Source organism: Penicillium coprophilum (assembly GCF_028826855.1).
Source record: "Penicillium coprophilum strain IBT 35676 chromosome Unknown utg000006l_segment0_segment0, whole genome shotgun sequence".
NCBI lineage: Eukaryota > Fungi > Ascomycota > Eurotiomycetes > Eurotiales > Aspergillaceae > Penicillium > Penicillium coprophilum.
In genome coordinates, this window is record NW_026622725.1 from 105,589 (window position 1) to 128,549 (window position 22,961).

At 49.6% G+C, this 22,961-nt stretch overlaps 9 protein-coding genes across 9 annotated transcripts; 6 read left to right on the forward strand and 3 right to left on the reverse strand.

The window, feature by feature from the left end:
* Positions 1–758: 758 nt before the first annotated feature.
* N7500_009052 (uncharacterized protein) lies at positions 759–1,891 on the forward strand (the record flags this gene model as incomplete). The annotated part of the gene is made up of 3 exons (XM_056680193.1): positions 759–974; positions 1,057–1,104; positions 1,163–1,891. The coding sequence occupies 3 exons, from the start codon at positions 759–761 to the stop codon at positions 1,889–1,891; spliced, it is 993 nt and encodes a 330-aa protein (XP_056527575.1).
* Positions 1,892–2,165: 274 nt separating this feature from the next.
* Positions 2,166–3,088, reverse strand: N7500_009053 (ribulose-phosphate 3-epimerase RPE1; the record flags this gene model as incomplete). The annotated part of the gene is made up of 3 exons (XM_056680194.1): positions 2,166–2,435; positions 2,518–2,769; positions 2,846–3,088. 3 exons carry the CDS (start codon positions 3,086–3,088, stop codon positions 2,166–2,168), a joined length of 765 nt encoding a protein of 254 aa, XP_056527576.1.
* Positions 3,089–5,809: 2,721 nt separating this feature from the next.
* Positions 5,810–8,848, reverse strand: N7500_009054 (uncharacterized protein; the record flags this gene model as incomplete). The annotated part of the gene is made up of 1 exon (XM_056680195.1): positions 5,810–8,848. The coding sequence occupies one exon, from the start codon at positions 8,846–8,848 to the stop codon at positions 5,810–5,812; it is 3,039 nt and encodes a 1,012-aa protein (XP_056527577.1).
* A 3,276-nt stretch (positions 8,849–12,124) lies between these two features.
* N7500_009055 (Sm-like protein LSM2) lies at positions 12,125–12,614 on the forward strand (the record flags this gene model as incomplete). Its single annotated transcript, XM_056680196.1, has 3 exons — positions 12,125–12,138; positions 12,205–12,455; positions 12,583–12,614. 3 exons carry the CDS (start codon positions 12,125–12,127, stop codon positions 12,612–12,614), a joined length of 297 nt encoding a protein of 98 aa, XP_056527578.1.
* A 28-nt stretch (positions 12,615–12,642) lies between these two features.
* On the reverse strand, positions 12,643–12,918 carry N7500_009056 (uncharacterized protein; the record flags this gene model as incomplete). Its single annotated transcript, XM_056680197.1, has 1 exon — positions 12,643–12,918. One exon carries the CDS (start codon positions 12,916–12,918, stop codon positions 12,643–12,645), a length of 276 nt encoding a protein of 91 aa, XP_056527579.1.
* A 389-nt stretch (positions 12,919–13,307) lies between these two features.
* Positions 13,308–16,088, forward strand: N7500_009057 (DNA cross-link repair protein PSO2; the record flags this gene model as incomplete). Its single annotated transcript, XM_056680198.1, has 2 exons — positions 13,308–14,429; positions 14,484–16,088. The coding sequence occupies 2 exons, from the start codon at positions 13,308–13,310 to the stop codon at positions 16,086–16,088; spliced, it is 2,727 nt and encodes a 908-aa protein (XP_056527580.1).
* A 1,003-nt stretch (positions 16,089–17,091) lies between these two features.
* N7500_009058 (alpha/beta hydrolase) lies at positions 17,092–18,314 on the forward strand (the record flags this gene model as incomplete). Its single annotated transcript, XM_056680199.1, has 2 exons — positions 17,092–17,417; positions 17,474–18,314. The coding sequence occupies 2 exons, from the start codon at positions 17,092–17,094 to the stop codon at positions 18,312–18,314; spliced, it is 1,167 nt and encodes a 388-aa protein (XP_056527581.1).
* Positions 18,315–19,184: 870 nt separating this feature from the next.
* N7500_009059 (uncharacterized protein) lies at positions 19,185–20,448 on the forward strand (the record flags this gene model as incomplete). Its single annotated transcript, XM_056680200.1, has 3 exons — positions 19,185–19,721; positions 19,869–20,157; positions 20,183–20,448. The coding sequence occupies 3 exons, from the start codon at positions 19,185–19,187 to the stop codon at positions 20,446–20,448; spliced, it is 1,092 nt and encodes a 363-aa protein (XP_056527582.1).
* A 651-nt stretch (positions 20,449–21,099) lies between these two features.
* On the forward strand, positions 21,100–22,745 carry N7500_009060 (cytochrome P450; the record flags this gene model as incomplete). The annotated part of the gene is made up of 3 exons (XM_056680201.1): positions 21,100–21,392; positions 21,447–22,253; positions 22,307–22,745. The coding sequence occupies 3 exons, from the start codon at positions 21,100–21,102 to the stop codon at positions 22,743–22,745; spliced, it is 1,539 nt and encodes a 512-aa protein (XP_056527583.1).
* Between the last annotated feature and the right edge of the window lie 216 nt (positions 22,746–22,961).

Below are 22,961 nucleotides of genomic sequence, written 5' to 3' on the forward strand. Positions count from 1 at the left end.
ATATGTCGGCCATCGTCTCTTCCACAAGAACTATCTATGTAGACTATGCTATAAAACGTCATCGATAGCACCCCCACTGCCCCATGATTGGAGTGCTAGAGGTACGCAAGGAGTCAACTGATATCTATAGCTGATGGTCAAAGTGCCCAAAGTTGTAAGATGCCTGAAATCTTTTTGACGTCAAGAGAGTCGACATATTATCCAACACTCTCTGGACAGGCACTGGACATGCACTCAGAGCTTAGCCCAGTTGATGATTGATAGTGGACATGTGACAACTATAGCTTTGTGTGGCGCATCTTGGGGAGATCGGGTTACCCGTTCACTCTCTCCATAGTAGATACACAACTTGTTCCACACTGAAACCGAACAGGCCCAACTTCACCAGAATATTCCAAGATATTTGAAACTCTGGATCTGACGTCAACTTGCCACACTGGGGCCCATTATCCAGGGCAGACAGCCGCTGGACACATGGAACGGCTCGCACTGTGGAGAGATTTTACTTGAATTGGGGAAAGCGAGAGACATCATACAGCAAGTATAAGATAGAGAGAGAGATGGCGAAGGTATATAGGAGAGTCGTGAAATCGAAGCAATCTGCACGTGATAACCAAGCCACGTCATAAATGCCCCAGGGGGAAATAATTATTTTTCTTTAGATGCTCTATCAAAGATAGCAAGACCCCTGAATGAATTGTATCATTTAGCCCTTTTCCCCCTTCACCTTCAACAATTCCCTCAAAAACATCTCCGCCATGTCAGACTCAACTCTCTACCTCTATACTTCCCTCACCGCGGGGTCGTCGCACATTGTCACCGCAACCTCCAGAATCGAGACCATCCTCAAAGCCAATAAACTCCCCTTCCGTGCCGTTGATGTCGCCACTGATGAAGCCGCCCGGAAACTCTGGGGCCGACGCTCCAAGGGCAAGAAGCTTCCAGGGTTGGTGAAATACGGCGACATTGTGGGAGTATGTGATCGTCCGGTGCATGGAAGCTAGATTCCAATGCAGTCATGTTATAGAATACAGCGCTAACCCGATCGACTCGTAGGATCTTGAAGAAGTCGAAGAATGGAACGAGTTTGGTGAACTACGTATGGTAATAAACAGTGTGCAAGACCTAGGTGGAATGCCCGCCACCAGCAATCCTGTGCCAGCAGCGACCGAGACCAAACCCGAACCCGCACCCGCGACCCCCAAACCCTCCACGACCAAGAGCCAAGACCCCCCCCGTTACCAAGCCCGAAGACAAGAAGGACGATTTGGCTGTGTTGGCCCTGCGCCAAGCTAGCTCCGAGGCTGCCTCCAAGGCGAAGGCCAAATCAGACGATAAGACAGAGCCGAAAGAACAGAATGCCGAAGCACCTGCGGCTAGCCGCGCGCACCGTGGCTCGGTGGCCCCCGAATTACCCGACATCGCTCCGGATTCACCAAAGTGCGCCAAACGCCCAGCCCTAGTTCCCGAGCAAGCGGCTGTATCTTCGGCAAACTTCCACGTGGATAACGCAGAGGTGCTTGGGTTGGTTGGACATCACCGTGGGCCCAGAGTGTCGACGCTCGAGGATGCGGATCAAGACAAGACGGTGCACGAGATCAGACAATCCATTTCTGCGGAGCCGGGAACAGGAAATCTCGACGCCCTGCGCAAAGAGGCTGCGGAGAAGACAAAGTCCGACCCGATTGAGGAAGTTCCAAGTCCGATTGTTGATGATGTGGCCATCGAAAATAAGGAAGAGCTTATGGAACCCAATGAGCCCAAGGGTAATGCGATCGCTGAAATAATTGCGACGGCTGTGGCGCCTCAAGGACCCAAGCCCGAGCTTAAGGAGGCCATTAGTGCGAAGGATGATACCAAGGCAGGGCTGGTTCCCGAGTCGGCGGAGTAGGCGACCTCCATTGAAGATGAGGGAAGTTGCTGTTCACGAATTCGATGATTATGACATCTGTACATCAAATGCTTTTTGAGGTTACAATTCTTTCGTACATGCATATGAAAGTGTAGATGATTCGAAAAGCGTGGACAGTCGACTCCCACATGTCAATGTCATTCATAACTCATGATTAAGAATGTATAATATAAAGATTCCAGAGAACATTCCTCAAATGAGGCCAAAGACAAAAAAACTCCCAAACCCCATTTTGTGCTATGTAACCGTTTCCTTACTGCTCCGCCCCGCGACGCTTTTGGACAGCCTCGCGCAGTTTCGCAATGACGTCGGCAGGATCTTGTGCGCCGAAAATCGCTGAGCCCGCAACGATCACATTGGCACCTGCATCGGCAGCCTGGTCGATTGTACCCAGACCAAGACCACCGTCCACCTCAATATTCAGATCGGGGTATCGTTTGCGCAAAGCGGCGACCTTGGGAAGCTCGGACGCCATGAATTTCTGACCACCGAAACCGGGGTGCACGGTCATGACGAGGACCATCTGGTGAAACGTAGTTAGTTACGAAAGCGATTGGAAAAGCACCGAATGTGACCGCAAAAGGGCCCGAAACAGGCTGACTCACATCTGGTCGTTCCGCGGGGTCTTCGCTCTCAATAATATCCCACAATACATCGACGGGAGTATCGGGCTTAATCGCAATACCCGCCTGCATACCCTCCTCGTGAATATAACGAATCAATTGCTTGGGGCTAGTACGAGCGGTCGTTTCTTTATCGGTAGGATCTGTGGCGGCGACGGAGGAAACGGCGGCTTCATAGTGGAAGCAGTAGAGATCGCAACCGGCCTTCTTAAACTCGCCGACCCATTTATGCGGCTGTAAGAAAGCGAAGTACAGTCAGCAAGGAGCTCGTGACGTTCCGGAATGACGCGGGTATTGGGGGAAGTCTAACCTCCATGATCATCATGTGGCAATCGAAAGTACCACGACCGCAGGGCTCGGAGGGACGATCAACGCAGCCGCGAATTTGAGATACGACAGGGCAGCCGATTGTCATGTTTGGAACGAAGTGACCGTCCATAATGTCGACGTGCAGCCAGTCTGCGCCCTGCTCCATCTTCTTGGAGCAGTCATGGCCTAGATCGGCGAAGTTGGCGCTGAGGATGGAGGGGGCGATAATAGCTGGTGGAGCCATGATGTGTATGGGAAGAGATGGAGAGAAAGAAGATGGAGGGGCAGGGGAATTATAAGAAAAATATGAAGCTTCCAGGTGTTTACATCAGTGGCGAAGAGTGGATATGCCGGCCTCACCGTACATCCATAAAATGATACACTAAGGACACTGTTTCTCTCATTTCCAGTCCAGAACACCTTGAAGTATCCTCATGATAAGGGCTCTTACTCTCACGTGTCAGGCTCAATCTACAACCTTCTCAGACTACATCTACTCCATCCGCTAGAGACGTCAATTAAAATCGATAGCCAAAAAAAAAAAAAAATAGATCGGCATCCCCATACATTCTGGATAACCTATTTAGGTGATTCCGGGAGAGAAAAAAATATCCAAGTCTGCTGACCTTGATAGACAGGGGTTGACTAGGATTTTCCGATCTAAGATCAAAGAGGTATCGCCTAGAATCTGCGTCGAAGCTGCGGAATACAGAGCTGCGACCAATCAAACAGTTGTTCCTATACAGGTTCGTTTCCAATCTTGGTATCCCGGTAGCTGAAGCAGGCTTATATTTCTAGTTGGACTTGACCGCTTATACATCCAAGATGCCTTCCTATTGCCAGATGTTTATAACAGATGAAGAGCCAATCTCCCTTCTGCCGATCATGTTACAGCACATCCCTGTGACTTGAAGATCGGGTACAAACACTCCCAATAGCCGTTAGAATAGCCGGGCCCAAAGAGCGATGTGCTTAGTCAAGTGGGCTGTCGGTGCTATCAGCGGGGCACTCTGCTCCGGCGTGTAGCACTTGACGGAGTATAGAACACGGCTTGACCTATGCCAATATTTTTAGGCTTAAATGTGAATTAATATGCGTGATCCTTGGAGAGTTCTTACAGGGCGAATTTTACTGGAAATAATTGAAGAATATACCTACATCCAGAGTACCAGCCGTAGTGGGGTAGGTCTCTGTGAAGACTTGCCGTCATCCAATCTGCAGATGCTACCTAATGAGGGTATAAGCGCGGCTTATAAATGCACAAGCCTCCCAAACCTTTGGGCAGCCTTGGACCTGTCCCCTTGAATCCACCGGAACTTGACCAGAGTACGGAGTACTATGCGTGTCTCGGTGTAGATCCGTACAATCACTCCGTCATGGCTCTTGAAACGGCTAGTGGAAGCTCCACCTATACTCTGTCCCTCGTCGGCTTAATTTGACATGACATGCATTCCACGTGTTCATTTCAGTCGAGATGCGAAATCTCCCGATGTGCTTAGGTGTGATCCAGAACGGCCCGTCTCCAGTCTGATTCAATGGATCAGCACCTATCTATCTTTCATCATCCTTCAAACTACAACTACAACACCTCGCAAAGAAGATATCTGAAGGTACATATGGAACGACAACTGAAACGACGCTAGTAAGATTGGTGCAATGAACAAGATATCCATGAAGAGAGCATGGTGTTTGTGATCTGCGTCCACACTTCGATGCCTGCATCTGCACTCGGACCCATCCAACAAGGCAAAATGTGGCAGCCTTTAGACGAGTGAGCTACGCGTTCTTGAGGTAGGTCAGACATGAAAGAGGGGGATTATCGACAACCGAGGATGTTTCGTTTCGGTGCATTCTGCGTGATATCACAAATCCGAATGAATCAGGATCTGATACGGATCAAGACGGCACGAAAGCCTATCCAAAAAGGGCCAAATGTGACGATCAAATCATGTTCCAGCAATCTGGTCATTTTGTGTGTCATGCATGATTCTGTATAGACAGCTACTACCCACCGTGGCCCTGCTCTTGTGTTGAGGTGTTTCCAAAGATTGCTTTTCAAAACGGTAGGAAGTTGAGGGAAACCCGATAGCGCACTCGCAATCAAGGAGATGATATTTCCAACACTAACGAAACAAGGCAAAAAAGATAAAAACAAGCCAGCATGGCAAATGCCCTGTATATACGTGAGCAGCATGGTATAACAGCTTCACGAGGAAAAGTGACAAATTCACCACTTGAAATGGTTTCAGGGTCGGAGACCACTATGCGCTTGCTTGAGTCTTTCCCGTTGCCTTTGGCCTTGAAGGCATATTTTTTGTCCTTGCCGTTATCCTTTTGTCGGCAAAGCGCTTAGAGCCAAAAGCAAGGTTCTCCCAACTCCACCAACGCTGCTGGTGCTTCTCGCCTTTCTTCCAAGATGGCGTCACTTCCAGCGCTGGTTCTTCCTCTTGTCTCCCTGGGTACTCGTCGCATACTTGGGTTCTTCGAGGTATTGGTCCATGAGGATCTGGCGGAGAGTTGTTGAGCTGTCCTTGGTCATCCCATTGATAATCGGTTTAATTACTACCAGTCCCATTACCGAACTCGAGGACTCGTGGAGGTTTATTGTGACTATAGCCTTGCAGATGCAATTGACCCCATTGATTATTTTCCTTCCGACATCAAAGCTACTGGTAGTCTGACGGCCAGCTTTGACTCTATCTCAGCTCAGAGAAGAGATAAGTTAAGTGTAATGTAGATCAAACGAAGACAAAGTAGAGATGGGGGCCGATTGGAACTTGAAGAGAGAAAAGAACCAGGAAAACGGCAGTGAAAGGAAAGTATCGGCTGAGGATGAAGTTGCTTAGACTGGTACATTTGAATATTTACTGTCATGTCGTAATACATAAGGGAAATAAGCAGACATAAAGCATTACATTAATTGCGAGCCACCAGGGCAAGGGCTAAATACATAAAGATAGACCCCCTAGACAGACGAAGCCAAAGAGACGCTCCTCTTCGGCTTCATAGCCCATCCAGACAGACAGGTCCAGCCCGCGCCACTCTTCCTCCCTTCATCAAACAGCGCACCAAGACCCTCAAGCAACATGGACCGCTCACGACCCATCTCTACTCGCAATTTCAGTAACCACTGCTCCCACATCCATCCTCCAATCAGCCCAGTCATACTGGCAATATCCGCCGTGCTACCAATTGGCCCCTGCACCGCCTCATAATCTTCAATTTGGCTCTGCACACGTGGTGCAGGAGTCTCGCGCAGCGGCTCCTGCTCGACAGGCTCGGTGCCCATGGGTAGGAACATCCAGGCGCGCTGGGTATCAACGAATCCGCTGTTGCGGAGACGACCGACGAAGCTCTTGGACGCCAGTGGGTCATACCCGCGCTTGCGCAAATTGAAGGCGAACTCCACTGACGCTGTGTTGCCGTACGTCCCCGCCCGCGAGATCTCGGCATCAAGAACTTGGAACTCGAGGTAGCCGCCTGGCTTGAGGCATCGCATGCATTCCTTCAGAACGAGGTCGTACTCATCACGATCCCTGCCTGCGGGACATTCGGTCTTGAGCAGTGCGTGCAAGGAGCGGGCGGAGATGACATCGAACTGGTTGTTGCCAAATGGCAACTCCCAGAGGTTGGCTACGGTCACCTGGCGGTGATTGGGAGGGCCTTTGATGGCGCTGTTTACGGTCTGACCCTTGGAGGTGACAGTGTAAACCTTGACATTTGGGAACTCGTACGCGGCCTGCCAAGCCCAGTCGCAGGAAGAGTGACCACCGAGGTCCAGAATGCGGAGGCTGCGCTTACGTTGTCCCTGTGGGGCCTTGGGCTTAGATGAGGCTCGCACAAGCATGCGCTGAGCGGGGCTTGTGAGCAGGTTGCCACCGTTGAGGGATCGGAGAGCATCCATGGCCCACATGGGCTGGGAGAGCTGAGCAAGAACTAGCTGCTCTTTCTCCACCTTGTCAAATTGGGCCTTCTCGGCTAGCTCGGCGGTAATCACTGAGTTGCGAGGTGCCTTGGCGAAAGGACCCTTGTAAGCAGGGCGCTCGGGACGAACAAGCTCATACTTGCCCAGCAAGCAGTTGATGTGCAAATCAGTCATCGCGAGACGCATGGATTGGACAGCATCGTAGCGCATGGTGCGGTGCATGAATCCGTCAGTCTTGGTTGACCGTGCCCGAATAGACTGGAAGCCTTGCCAGTAGATTGAGTCCTTGCTAGCAAGGAACGGGGGTAGAGGACTGAGGGACTCGGGAACACCTTCGGCGAATCGCACCATCTTCTTCGAAGAATCTTCCGTGGTGTCTTCGACTTCAGCCTCGACGTTAACAGACTCCTCGGCCGACTCAATAGGCTCAATAGGCTCAATATCATTCACGGGGTTTGTCTCATTGAGCGCAGAGAGGTAAGATGCCTGAGCAGAAAGCCAGATACTGGTGCGGTCGTGGCTCGCAACTGCACGTTCCTGTAGCTCTTGGTCGTAGCACTCGTCGTACTCATATCCGTTCCCAGAGCGAGGGATCTCCTGGACCTGAACTGCGTCAAAGGCAGCACTCATGGGGCTATCTTGGTAGATAGATCGACGAGTGGGTGTATCACAGGGGAGTCGGATGGCAGTAAGCGGGGCCTCTTCGTCACGAACCGCTGTGACTGGAGCATCGTCAACAGAGCGCTCAGGCCACTCAACTACCTGCTCAACAATCTCTCCTTCATCTCGACGCCAAGGAAGATTGTAGAAGCCCTCTGCGGCTGCCGACGTTGGCTGGTAAGTGGTGTTGGGGATTGCCCAAGTGTGGCGCGCACGGGGCGCCAGAGAGGCAAAGAAGCCCCCGGGAGAGGGGATGCTCAGGTCTGTGAAACTGTATCCAGACAGTTCAGACGCAGGGGTGACCCCGTCAGCACTCCTCGGGCGGGTGGGAGGCGGCTGGAGTTGCCACATCTCGCCATGATCTTCAGAGGTCTCCGAACAGGAGTCGGGTGTTTCATTCAAGTGAGTGTGGTGCAGCATTGCCAGTGCTGAGTCAGGCTGAAATGCGCCTCGGTTCATAGGCGTCGGGGGGTCGTACAAGTCATCATATTCGGGAATTGGCTCGTTATTTAAATGAAAGGATGGTGTGGGAGAGAGCGAGGGTGAGTATTCCTGAGCAGTAGGAATGCGGGGGAAATTTCCCAAGACATGGCGCCAGTCTTCATGCTCCGTCTCGATGGCAATGGGGACAGTTTGAATGTCTGAGCTGGCATCGCCATTGTCTAAGTCACTTTCACTTCCGTCCATATCTCGGCGAACGTGTATATCATGGGCATCCCAGTTGGTGTCTGGTAGAGATTGAGTGTCTGGCGTAGCCAGTGCACTAATGATAGACTCCTGGTCCGAAGTCATACTACCATCAAGTGAAGGTGGGGCATATGAGGCAGGTACAGAACGGCTGAGCATTGACAACGCTGCTGGCGAGACTGGAATCTTGGCTGGAGGCGTCGGCGGAACTGGAGAGCCCTTGAGGGACCCATTCATTGACGGCCACATCGTGGATGCGGGGATCTTGAGGGTCAGAGAGAGCTTCTGACTTCCAGTTGAGGTCACCGAGTTTCGAGTAATTGGTGTAATCAAGCTCGATGGCCGTGTGTCGGGGGAAAAGCACGAATCGCTGATGTCGGTCTCATTGTCGTCAATACTGTCGCAGTCTGTGTCATTGTAAAAGTCGTCATATCCTTGAAACCCTTGCATCTGAGACTGCCATTCAGTATCTGAACACGACGAAGTAGTCCCGGCTGAGAGGGGCGACATGAGGCGTGCGAGCCGGGCATGTGTTGGCACTGAAAACCCACTGGTCTGCAACTTCAACTTGGGGCTGATAGCTGCCGGGGTTAGTCTGGAAGGTATTGAGCCTTTCGGACTGGTTTGAGCGAAATGAGATTCGCGCGTATCCTCCATTATAGTATTAAGCACCGTCCCTCGGGCCTGCCGAAGGGGCGGAAATCGCACAGTCGAGCGGAGTGTATCGGTCATATTGCACGCCTGATCAAACTGTTGGATGTTGGTTTTGTGTGACTTGCTCACGGGCAAATATCTATGGGTATCTCGACTCGTATGAAATGGCGACACCGATCAACGGGTCTGTAAAGTGAGTGATGGAAAGCAAGATAACAAGAACAAGATAACACTAAGAAATAAAACAGATGCAAAAGCTACCAGAGCTATAGGCACCGAGCATGAGAGAATGAAGTCAACGAAACGAAGAACGCTAGCGTTCAGAGAAGTTGTGGCAGTTGGGAAGGGTTTATAGTCAATTGGGCGCTTTCCACCAGCCACGGGGTATGTGCAGTGACCAGCCGATCCGTCTTCGAAAAGAGTCACTCCGTTACAGACACTACTGCAGGATTGGGCACAATTCATCCAATAACCCCGGTCTGGAGGGTAGCGGGCGATGATGCTATTGGTGAAGAGGAAATGGGCGCGTCGCGCTGGACAGGGGTTGCATCCGTGAGCAACGAGCCAAGGCCATTTTTTGAGTAAGAGTCGAGTAAACGAGGTGGAAAAATGTGAAAAGGGACCAATGAGGTTGATAGATATTGTGACGAACCGTCCCGGGATGGGATGAGAGTGAGATGCAGTGTGAAGAGGTTGGTGATTGGCTGCGTGTAGGCGCCGGGCTACTATCTTTAGCCAAATTAGTGACATCCCAAATTGGATGGAACATCAATTATGCACCTTTCCACCTAAACAGGTAGAAAGTCATCCTAATTAATGTCGCATCTACAAAAGTCGGTAAGACGCAGGCGAATCAGACGGGCAAAGAAAAGGTGAGGGGGAAAATGATTGCCAAGTCTTACGCTGTTCACTACTGTACACTATACTACTGCACGCTAGAGAGGTACAGGCCTCTTAGCAAGAAATAATTATAGAAATTTCATGCTAATTGACCTCATTGTCACATTTTGGGTCGATGTGATGTACTATTCACATCTCTTGCTTACACAGATGTGACCTCAAGGCGCGTAGAGTTTTGTATGGAATACGGAGGAGTTCAGTACATATCATAGAATCTTGCGGTTGAGATGTGAATCACTGTATATATTGTACCGAGTACTCCATACTCCATACTCCGTACGTCTCCTATCTTACAAGGATATGCTTTTGAAAAATTTGGCGCTACTGTAGGAGTTTAGAAGTCATCACTCGACTCCATAGGAACTCAACATGATGACGCATACGGAGTACAGATAGCAACTCTGTGGACACACCGGTTCTTTCTCAATCAATGCATAATTGGGATAAAAAGTACCCCTCTCTGGCATAAGAGATCTCTGCCTACAGCGTGAGCTTGGGCTGGTACTCTGCCATCACAACATATCTGACACTTTACCAAGAGCATGATTATGTACGTAGCCAATGCAGGATGGCTCAGGCCATCCTCTGAGATTGAGAGTGATTCTGCCTGCATTTCACAAGGTAGTTTCAACTATTCTGTTTGAGACCAACGGCACAATATGCATTGTGTTGAAAGATAACCCACCTATCGAAAATCAAATTTGCTTTCCTGGGGATAAGTGATCCATTACCCACAGATGTTGTGTGACTAGAACCATTGAGTCAGCTTATAGGGTATTTTAATTTGTAGGACCCCTCTAAAGCACGTTGAAGCGCCTTGAAGCCAAATCTGCAAGGTCCATATAGCCGACCATCGGAGGAATCACCTGTAGAAGCAGCGAGAACACACCATGCCACTAGTTGGCATTAAATTACCTGTCTTCCCGATGTGAACGATACAAAAGACCTCTCCTACATTTTTACCATGGCTATATATCGTGATATCTAGAGCTCTTGGGTTTCATATACTGTCGCTTCAAGTATATCTCCAATACCCAAACCTTTATAGATGTTTATTCCAAATCCAAGTATCGTAACATACAGTCCATAAGCCCGCTCGCATCTTCAGCGCTGGTAATGGTCCTTGCTCTAGCCCAATGCGTTACCAATAATCGAGAATTCGGTATATCACTCTTCCCGAAATTCGTGGAGAAGGTCTCTTCTCCAGGTGGCGCCCAGTCTTCGGTGCTCAAGAGGAGATTTGAAAGAATACCATGTCCTTTCTTTGAATGCTGAGTGTTGAGGAGGCTGTAGATTTTGTTGTCGACAACATGAGGCGACGACCTCCGATAGGCTGCAGTAGCCACAATATTCTTACTTCTGGTCTGCGGTAGTATAAGTCATGATGGGAAACCAACCAAGCGTTGGGAGGTCAACTAATAGCTCCCCGAAGTGGTGGTCTCCGAGTATGTGGAGTTGGTATAGCTCTTTTTAGGATGAGGTCTCTTTTCTGGTGGTCTAACAACGGCAACACCGTCGACGTCTTAGCTCATGAATGTACTCCAAGCCATACGCTGATCTATCAAAATCGAGATTATTCCTGAAAATTCGATAGCCGAGCTTCTAGGGATGGTTTCAGCGCATATTGTTCCCCGAACTCGCCTACATTAACAAACCATTGTTCTAAGGCCTCGTACTCCACATAGACAGACTGAGATGATACCTGTTGTCTCGGTGGTTTCTACTCTTTAGGTCATGGCTACCTGCTGGGTAGAAGAAGAGACACTTGCCAGTATAATCGTTCATAGGACAAGTCCAAACCTTTTCAACATGTGTAACTTTTCAAATTGTGAATATAAAGTGAAGGCACTTGGGTGGGTCTATGCTCCTATCCAATTGCTCACACGCGCTGAGCCAGCTGAGTTTCACGCAAAATAGCCAATTAGGGGATATATTTTATGAGGTATGAACGTTAAAGTCCATTTTATGGCTAGAGAAGTGTGATAGGGCTTGAGGTTTGTTTAAAATGGGGAATGAGCTAACGAATATTTCACAGCTGTGTAGTGGATATAGATGTGCATTGTCTGTGCGAGGAATGAGAGATAATTCGAAAAAGATACTATAAAGCTGATTGTTTGTTTTTAGGAATCGTGCTGGCTGATCCAGATCAATCCTCCAATAGATGTTTGGTGGGAGTCTCAAACTGGAGAAACTCCATGTGACGGGAACATTTGGTCGGCCTATATGGGGACGTGCACGTGACCATCTCCGACGGCTTCTCTTTTGCATCTCGTCTTGCCAGCTCTTGATTGCTGTCGACATTCTTTCTCTTAATCTGGGGATACTAATTAACCGCCCTCATATCCAACCCACAGCATCGTCTGATACTGGCAGAATATAAAATACCGCTCTGATCTAGCATACCTCTCCTCATCCAAGCACCCCTCCAAGCTTTCTTATCCGTCCACCGCAACCATGCTTTTCTTTAGGTATGTTAGGGCGCGAAGCGCAAACTCATTTTATACGGGTGAGAACTAAGTGGTGCTTCATTATAGCTTCTTCAAGACTCTGACAAACCAGACGGTCACCATTGAGCTCAAGAATGACATCCGCATTCGTGGAATCCTGAAATCTGTCGACCAATACCTCAACATCAAGCTCGACGATATCGAAGTGTTGGATCTGGCCAAGTACCCCCACCTGTCCTCGGTTAAGAACATGTTCATCCGAGGAAGTGTGGTGCGATACGTGATGTTGCCTCGGTCGGAGGTTGACGTGGGGTTGTTGGAGGATGCCACACGGCGAGGTGAGTTGCGCATCGTTTCCCGAACTGAGTTCTTGAGAGCATTCTATGTTTCCTCCTCACTTGAAAGATCCACAGACATTGCGACCGCAATCGTCATTCGAATCAATACTGATGAAGCATCATACAGAGGCTGCCAACCAGGCTGGCAAAGCTCGGTAAACGACCATGACCTCAATTTTACGACAAATCACGTATCGCGCTCTTCAATACCGCTGTTCCCACCAGGTGGTCTCCAGCAAGGAAAATGACTATATGGCCAAAAGTCTGGGGTTTCATGTGACCCCAATATTGAGATGACCCAATTGATGGCCCAGGAGACGGGTTCCTGCAACGAAGGATGTTCGAACTTCCCATACCACTTGAGTGCGCCCAAGATACCAAATGGACCGGGGACCGCCGCTCGTGAATCCTGCTGATACGCCGCAAAAGCAACTTCGTCGGAGATTACCCGCCTATAGCTCATGCTGGCACCTGGACTGCGTTGTTCATGATACCTCGTTAGAAATTTCTTTTGCAATAATGAACAGCAACTTTTTTTTGGCCAAACAACTATTCCCCAATGCTCTAAACATATAATTGAATGTAGTCCTTCAGGGCTGGAAACAAGTAATCATTACCACGTGACTTCGTGTCGCGATCCCGTTTCTTCGCGCCTCTCGTCCCGATTTATCCTGGACATTTTCTGTGGCGACCGTGCACATATTATGGATGCATTGTACATTTAGCGATACTTCTTGCGTCTTATTCGGCAGAAACCTACCCCAGACCAGCTGCGAACTTTTTTATACCTTCGCCACAACTCGGTTCTCCACAAAGTGCAACTAACTTCCACCTCTCTGTGATCGAGCCACAATGGCTGGGTCTTTCGCGAAGAAAGGAGCCACGCCATCGAAGGGATCTTCAGGGGCAAAACAATCATCAATAAAGCGCAATTCGAGCATCCTGAGTTTCTTCCAGAAGACCGACACACCACCAGGCGCCACCTCTCGCCAGGCTCGAATTACCCAATTTGGCACGGCGACCTTACGCTCACCAAGCAGCGGCCGGGGGACTCCGGCATTCCAGCGTGGGAATAGTTCAAGGAATGATCCTGCTGGGGAACTTTTCTTGGAGGATAAAAAGGGACTGGCAAAGATTCAACAAACAGCGGTGACCAGCGAAAGAGAACGGTCGCTGACACCTGATTTCTGGGGAGACGATGGAGAGAGCCTAAAAGTGGATGACAAACGATATAACGAGAGCGACTTGGCGGTCAAACGTCGGAAGGTTGACTCACCGGGTACCCAGGTCAGCGAGAAACAGCAACCAGAGGCCGAATTGAAGACTACAAAAGCACCGGCACCTACAAAAACTCAGAAAAGGAGCGGGCCGTTTATCGATGAATCCGATAGCGAGGATGATATGGAAGCATACCGGGAACTTCCTGAGACCACACCTTCCATTAGGGATATGATGAACGAGCCATTGCAACCAGACGCCCAATCGGAGACTACAAACGCACCTGTACCCGCATCAGCACCCCCGAAGACCGAGAAAAGAAGCGGGCCATTTATTGATGAATCCGACAGCGAGGATGGTATGAAAACATACCGGGAGCTTCATGAGACCACAACTGCCACTCTGGATGTGACGAACGAGACATTGCACATGGATAAAATAGTGGCTACACAACGCACTTCCGAACCTACACCCCCGCCACTGGTAAGAGCCGCCACGAGTAATGCCGATAATGATGAATACGCGAATTTTGACGATATAGAAGAAGAAGAAGAAAAAGAAGAAGAAGACGACGACGAGCTTAGAGGGGAAGAGTTTCGAAACCGGCCCTGGGAGGGCGAGGAACAAGAGCAGCAGATCGGTCTTGAGGTAGATCCTGACAAAGATTTGAACGACTGTTCGGGCGTAGAGGATATTGAGGGGGAAGTGAGCACATGCCCTATCTGCCAGATGGTGCTGAAGGATCTTAATGAAACGGTACGTGTCTACTATTGCCTTCTGGGTGTATTGATGTGCTGATTCCTAGGATAGGAAATCACAGTGCATGTCAACGGCTGCCTCGATGGCACAACCAACCCTATCCCGCCCATACCCGCTCCTATGCCTGCAATAAGACCGAGTCCCAAGTCAGCCAACGTCGACAAAGGGTTGACACGTGCAGAGCGAGCTGCCATTGCCCGACCTGCGCAAAGTGATCCCTACTCGCAGAACAAACCCATTGGAGGTTCTGCATTCTCAAAGATGATGGCTGGAAATGCAGAAGATACTGCTTGGGCTGCTGCTGCCGCAAACGAGGTGTCTTCTCGCGGCAAGCAAGCCTACCAGCGAACTTGTCCATTCTACAAAATTCTTCCGGGGTTTTCTATATGCGTCGATGCTTTCCGTTACGGTGCTGTCGAAGGATGCACTGCCTATTTTCTGAGTCACTTTCACAGCGATCACTATATAGGGCTTAGCAAGTCCTGGTGTCATGGGCCCATTTACTGCAGTCGACCCACAGCCAATCTTGTCCGCCAGCAGCTCCGTGTTGATCCCAAATGGGTGATTGACCTCGATTTTGAAAGTACCACCGAAGTACCGGAGACGGGAGGAGTGCGGGTCACCATGATAAATGCAAATCATTGCCCCGGCAGCTCGCTTTTCCTTTTCGAAAAAAGCTCTGGAAATGGGCCCAATGCCCATAATCAGCGGGTGCTGCATTGTGGGGACTTCCGTGCATCTCCCGCTCAGGTTCAACATCCGCTCCTACGCCCTGATGTGACCAACCCGGTCACAGGCAAACCGAGACAACAACATCTTGATAAGTGTTATCTCGACACCACGTACCTAAGCCCGAAATATGGGTTTCCTGCTCAGGAGGATGTGATCACAGCATGTTCAGAGCTATGTGTGCGCCTGAATCAGGAAGCTGGTGTCGGAATCGATACGGGCAAGAATGGTGCAGGTGGTTTGATGGGCAAATTTCTCTCAGCTGCGACGGGGAACAACAAAGAAACGGACAAAGGCTCGCAGGCCACAGGTCGACTGCTTGTAGTGATTGGCACGTACAGTATTGGTAAAGAACGGATATGCATGGGGATTGCCCGAGCACTTGGATCCAAGATCTTCGCTACTCCACCCAAGCAACGAATCTGCGCCTGCTTGGAAGACCCTGAGCTCTCTGCGATGCTTACTAGCAACCCTCACGAAGCCCAAGTACATATGCAAACCCTCTTCGAGATCCGCGCGGACACATTAGCAGACTACCTCGATGGCCTCAAACCACACTTCTCCCGAGTTGTCGGTTTCCGCCCGACCGGCTGGACCTATCGCCCACCAGCGGGGCGATTGGTACAGAACCCACCCGTCTCCACTGTGCTACACGGTGAACACTGGAAGTCACCATACACCACCCAAGACCTCACCCCACAGCGCGGTAGCACGCGAGAAAGTGCCTGCTTCGGCGTGCCCTACAGCGAACACAGTTCGTTCCGCGAATTGACCATGTTCTGCTGCGCTTTGCGCATCGGGCGCGTTATCCCGACGGTGAATGTTGCCAGCCAGAAGAGTCGGGATCAGATGAAGGTTTGGATAGAGCGGTGGGATGCAGAAAAGAAGAAGAATGGATTGTTTCCTGTCACTGGCGATCGGTGGTGATCAAAGGCTTGCACACGGAGTATACGATGGATGCACATGGTTTTAAATTTAACATATTCGAACTGACTCCGCACATAGCGACTGCATGTACTCCGTATTTGTGCCATACTTTTACGGTATTTGCGTAGCTGTTATTTTTCTCGCTTTCCCTCTGATCCCCTTTCTTGCATCCCTAGTGGTTTCAGGCGCCGTCGACTGCTCCACCAAACAAAAGCCTAGGTCCTCGAAACTGAGCACGCTTGTAGATCGCTTCCTTGGTTTGGGGTTATATATCGCAACATTTCGATCTATATTCTCGCTAATTCCCTGAATACCAGCTCGAATGCGCTAAAGAACCCCTTCGGTTCCCCTGCCAAGGTCTAAATTCACATGGGTTTTTGTGCCTGAAATACTACATAATAATAGGATAATATCCAAAGATACCCAAGCAATTGGTACCTGCAGTCCGCAATTCACAATATGACCCCATATCACACTTAAATCCAAGATGTTATCTACAAGAAACTGTAATGTAACCTCGGCAGGGACAATATATGTGTTCTCATTTTTAGGGCTCGGACCAAGTGGATCAGAAGGATCAGAGATTCTACCTGGTCATTCGTTCCTATTTAGATTGGGATCGACGGTATACAGCATTGCGAACTTATATCTGTTTATCCCCGTTAGACGGAGATGTTAGATCAAACGTAAATGATTGGTGCCTGGGGTTTTGTCAGAAGCAAGATCCTCTCAAGACACTTTTAAGCCCAGGACGTAGCGGACAACCTTTTGATGGGCGTGCACTATCGATCTATGCATTAGTTCGGTTCCACTCCAATCGCGGTCTTTTTGACAAATCATTTAGGGCCGATTTTTTAGAATTGCACTTGCCATCACGGAGCGTCCCGGATATGAATGTTCTGCTGAAAATGTAGCTTTCTGGTGGATAGGCTATATAAGGGAGACGATCGCCTTTGCCCTTGGATCAAACTATGTGCGGTATTATACCCGAAATTCGTTCACAATGCATACTTCAACAATTGGGATATGGGCTTTGATTGTTGGTGCTGCTGCTGCTAAGACCTGTTATAATGTAACAGTAGAGGTGCCTGTCACGGCTCGAAATGGCGTGTTCGACAACATTCGCACGCCCCAGACGAACTTTGACGCTACGTCCTTCGTCCTCTCCGCGACCAAGCAAGGGAGAAATCTGACAGAAGCAGCCTTATCTGGCTATGCTACCGTGTCGGGCCACTACAATATTTCAACACAGTACTGTGTGCCGAAAAATGCTGGGAACGCCGCCTACACGCTTCAGATCCTCACTCATGGAATGGGGTTTGATAAGTCGTGAGTCTTGAATCTTGATTGGTCTGTATACATAGCGGTCTAACATCAGAATATAGATATTGGGATTTACCATACAACAACTATAACTACTCCTATGTGGATTACGTCCTGTCTCGCGGATACCACACACTCTCCTATGACCGACTGGGCTTTGGCAAATCTTCACATGGCGACGCAAAGAACGAGATCCAGGCATTCCTGGAGATCGAAGCCCTTGCTCAGTTAACCCGCATAGTGCGCAACGGCAAAATGCCCAATATCAAGAGCCCCGCCAAGATCGTCCACGTCGGACATTCATTCGGGTCTGCCCAGACAGTTGCTTTGTCGGCAATGTACCCCGAACTTTCCGATGCGCTTGTGCTCACCGGGTACTCAACAAGCTGCGATTATATGCCAATGTTCCTCAGCGGCGCCAACTTCCAACAAGCCCGACTCAACGGCAAAAACTCAGACTACACAGCTGGGTACTTGACAAGCGCGGACCTCGGCAGCAATGTATACCTTTTCTTCTACCCACCCCATTTCGACGTCGGTCTTCTGAAATCCGCAGAAGAGAACAAGCAGCCCATGACTATCGGTGAACTGCTAACCATCACTGGTTTACCGGCGCAGAGTAATTTCACTGGTCCTGTTTATGTCATTGATGGCGCGAACGATGTACCATTTTGCGGAGGAGACTGTTTGAATACGGGTGGCAAATCGTCGTCTATTCCTGCTGGTGCGAAGATGATCTTCCCTTCGGCCAGTTCTTTCGCTGCCTACATACATCCCAACACTGGGCATGCTATTAATCTACATTATAATGCCACTGGCGCTTATAAACAGATTAATGACTTCTTGGGGGCTCACGGGATGATAAATAAGAGTCATCATCATGATCATGCTCGTCATCATTAGTGAAAGATGGGTGATGAAATCTGGTTTTGGTTCATGTACATACATGATAATTTCGCAATCCTTGTACGAGTGAACTTTTTGGAGTTTTGGTGATTCGTTCTTGGAAGAGAAATGAGATTTTATCGCGATAAAATACTTTTTGCATGGATGAATAGAGGATCAAGTTTGATGGTCCTTATGGTCGAACGTACCAAAGACAAATATGCTGGCTTGGTCCCTGATCACCTCTGCTCCCAAGTCTGCTCATCTTGGTGTTGCTCGTGCTTTTCGCATTGTACTTCATATCTCTAATTCAACTTTTTGCCTCCATTTGAATCTAATCTCTTTCCTTTCATGGATTTCTAGGATACTTCAATGATGTGAGGTGGTGCTCGGGTTTTCTCAGCTTTAGAGAACAGGTCAAAGTGAGGTGAAAAGACCATCTTGGGAGATTTCCACGAGTAGAGAGTGAGTTCCATTTGAGGTGGAGGTGAGCGACGAAGCCGAACCCTTTGTATCTTGATTTGAAAATATGTAATCTCACTATTGAACTGGTGGCTCGCTGGCCTTAGGAGTGGAAACATGTTGGTCGTCTCTTAAGACTGCCACGAGGAGTATCCTTTCAGCGAAGCGCTAACAATACCCTCTTTCTAGATCACATGCGACTTATCGAGTCTACTAGGTCTCCATATCGTGCGACAAAGTCTTGATCTCAGCCGATTTCGCTCATATCCTTAGTTAAAAACAGAAGGGGAGTGTGCATAAAGTTGAATCCCGTCATCCAGAGCCACCAAGGCGGTCTGACGAACCCTGGAATGATATTGATTGATCTTGCGCCTTGGGCTCGCCATATCTTTTCGCCATCCACTCTGCCATCGACACCAATCCGAAATGGCGAGCAAGGAAGCATCCACTGCAAACGAAGATTTCGGCGACTTCGTGAAGAATGAAGACGAAGAAGTTGATCTCGAAGAGCTTGTTGAGCCATGGTATAGGTACGACACAGAAGACAACGAATATCCCCTCTATCCTATTCACCTCGGGGAAGTGCTCAACGAGAGATATTTGGTCGAACACAAACTTGGCTTCGGTGGTGGCTCAACTGTGTGGATGGCCTTTGACCAGCAAGATAAGAGAGAAGTGGCCCTCAAAGTTATGGCCTTGGGAAAATGGAGCGACAATGAGATTCGAATCCAGAATGAGATTATCAAGACGGTACAGGATACTTCTCGTTTGGTCATCTATGCTGCGACTTTTTTTCTACCCCGAGACGAGAAGGTTAACCATAGGGTCTTGGTCGTTCCCGTGAAAGGGCCGTCTATCTGCACTATCACCTTAAAAAGACTCCCATGGCCTCTCGTATGTCTGCAGCTCGACAATTACTGGAGACTGTGGCAGGGTTACATCAAGCTGGAATCATTCATCGCGGTAAGTACGTCGCGTGAGTTTGTTTTCTTATATACTAAGAAGATTGCTATAGATCTGAATGCAAGGAACTGTGTCTGGGGAATGGTTTCCCTCGATCATCTTAGTAGACATACCAAGTATGAGTTACTCGGTTGACCTTTGAAGCAGACGATACCATTTGTCGATCTCTGGAAAAAGGGTGAGCTTGTAAGCTCTGTTCAAGTTCCCGAAGACCTTCTCCGCAGAGATGAGTTTTATCTTTGTGATTCCGGTTTAGCAAAGAAAGTTGGCGACCTCATTACCCAACGTGGCTACCCGCCTATGGAGTATTGCACCCCAGATCGACTTCACAAGCAAGAGCCAAGTTTTGCTTGCGATATGTGGAGCTATATGGCTATTCTTTTCCATGCTTTACCTCACATTTCCTCCGTTTCCTACATTTCTCGAGGGTGGAGTCGTGAGTGGTATGGTTGAATGTTTAGGCCCACTACCTCAGGAGTGGAAAGGTCTCTACACCCATCCTGGCGGACTTGATTCATGGTATGATCAGTCTCAGTCTCCTAATCCCGAGCATGACCTTACCGCGAAGATTGCATATTTTCGTCCCGATGCTGATCCGGTCGAGCGGCAACATGTGCTATCCATCATGTCCAAAGTCTTTGTCTACGATCCGGAAAAACGGCCGACTGCGGTAGGACTTTTGCGAGACCCTTCATTCAGAGCTATCATGGATCGGTACGGGTGCTGAGGTTCGAAGTGAGATGGAAGACTGTTCTATTCGCATGAAACAAATTCAAAGTCCATCGTAACTGATTGATTGTGCGGGAGTAGTCTCGTTCGAGCCAATGAAATGACGAGCAGCCTTTTCTAGACACGAGACACGTGATATGGACTTAATGCCTGGTCTCTCAGGCACTAAATGATGACACATATCTCTGCCTCATAAATCAGGCGGCAACACCTCGTGGCCCCCTTTTCCCCCACACTCCATTCCAACAAATCAAGCGCCAATGATTGACGCCTAAGATCATGGAGGCAATAAGTTACCAATATGCGAACGCCGATTTGCCTGAACCCCACACGCGATTAACCGAAACCAGGGGTGTTGAGATGTTCGGAGGCTTGAGTCGGCACTCTCCAGTGATCTTCGCCGCCAGTGTCCGGACTCCACACTACCGAAATTGCTTCCCGTTGCTTTAGCTTACCCTCGGGGATGATTCAAAGACCAACGCATCCCTCTTTCATAAATAGGTTGGACTCTCATTTTGAGTCATGGGCTTGGTGTGATTCATCTCATTTGAACATATCTATATTTATTGATTGACTTTACTTGCCGCATTGGGCCGGTATCTTTTTTTCCCGTGTTGTTTTGTCCAACACTCCTATACAACACTTCACCATGCTTGTGACACTTGAGAGTGCTCCAGTCATTCTGCTCGGCCTGGTTGTAGCGTATTACTTGGTGCCTTACCTGCAAAAGTCGCATCTGCGCGACATTCCCGGCGCAGGCTTCGCTGCGTTCAGCAACGTTTGGCTACTGCTGCAATGCCGTCAAGGTCAAAAGTTCAAGACGATTGACGAGGCCCACAAGAAGTATGGAAAGCTGGTCCGAATTTCGCCTACCCAGGTCTCCATCGCCGACGATGCAGCCATCCAGAGCGTCTACGGACACGGAAATGGTTTCTTGAAAGCGTATGTCATTGACGTAACCCCAGAAAGACTGCATCCAAACTGACAATATCCTAGTGACTTCTACGACGCTTTTGTTTCTATCCGCCGTGGCTTGTTCAACACCCGTGACCGTGCCGAGCACACCCGCAAGCGCAAGACCGTTTCCCACACCTTCAGTGCAAAGTCCATTGGCCAATTTGAGCAGTATATCCACGGTAACATTGAAGAGTTCGTGAAGCAATGGAACAAACTGTCCGACCTTCAGGGTGACCCTAAGACCCGCTATGCCAGCCTTGATGCTCTCAACTGGTTCAACTACCTGGCTTTTGATATCATCGGTGACCTGGCTTTCGGTGCTCCCTTCGGTATGCTCGAAAAGGGCCAGGATATTGCCGAGATGCGCCTGGATCCCAAGGACCCTCCCAAGTACGTCGCCGCTGTGGAAGTTCTCAACCGTCGCGGCGAGGTATCCGCCACACTGGGCTGCATGCCGTCACTCATCCCCTACGCCAAGTACATCCCGGACAAGTTCTTCTCCGAAGGTCTGGAAGCCGTGGAAAACCTTGCTGGTATTGCCATCGCTCGTGTCAACGAACGCCTCAAGCCTGAAGTCATGGCCAACAACACCCGTGTGGATCTTCTCGCTCGCCTTATGGAAGGCAAGGACGAAACCGGTAACCGTCTTCAACGCGCCGAACTGACCGCCGAGGCCCTCACTCAACTGATTGCCGGCTCGGACACCACCTCCAACACCTCCTGTGCCATCCTCTACTGGTGCATGATCACCCCTCACGTTCTCCCCAAGTTGCGCAAGGTTCTAGACGAACAGATTCCCAAGGATATCGAAGTTCCCACACACGCCATGGTCAAGGAAATCCCCTAGTAAGCTCCCCCACCCCACACACAATCCATAACTCTAAACTAACACCTCGCAGCCTCCAATGGGTAATCTGGGAAACAATGCGCATCCACAGTACCTCCGCCATGGGTCTTCCCCGCGAGATCCCCGCCGGCTCCGGCCCCGTCGTGATCTGCGGCCACACCTTCAAGGCTGGCGACGTTCTCTCCGTACCTAGTTACACGGTCCACCGCTCAAAGGAAGTCTGGGGCCCCGACGCCGAACAATTCGTACCAGAGCGATGGAGTCCCGAGCGTCTCACTTCTCGTCAAAAGGCCGCCTTCATCCCATTCAGCCACGGACCTCGCGCCTGTGTCGGTCGCAATGTCGCTGAGATGGAACTACTCGTCATCTGCGCTACCGTGTTCCGTCTCTTCGAGTTCGAGATGCACCAGGATGGACCCATGGAGACGCGTGAGGGATTCCTGCGTAAGCCTCTTGGTTTGCAAGTTGGTATGCGTCGTCGTCGGGTCTGAAGTGGGAGTTTGGATCTGAGTAGAATTTACACCCCCTTGTGAATCAGGGGTGTTGGAATTGAAGTTGTTTGGACCTAGGGTGGAATTATGGGATCTAGGATGGTATCTTGGATCACCGTTTGTTTATCATGATTCGATGAGAATGGCTGAGTCGGTGCTATGCTTCCCTCGGGGTAAGCGTTCTACCACGCAGTCGCTGATGACTTTCCTTTTTTG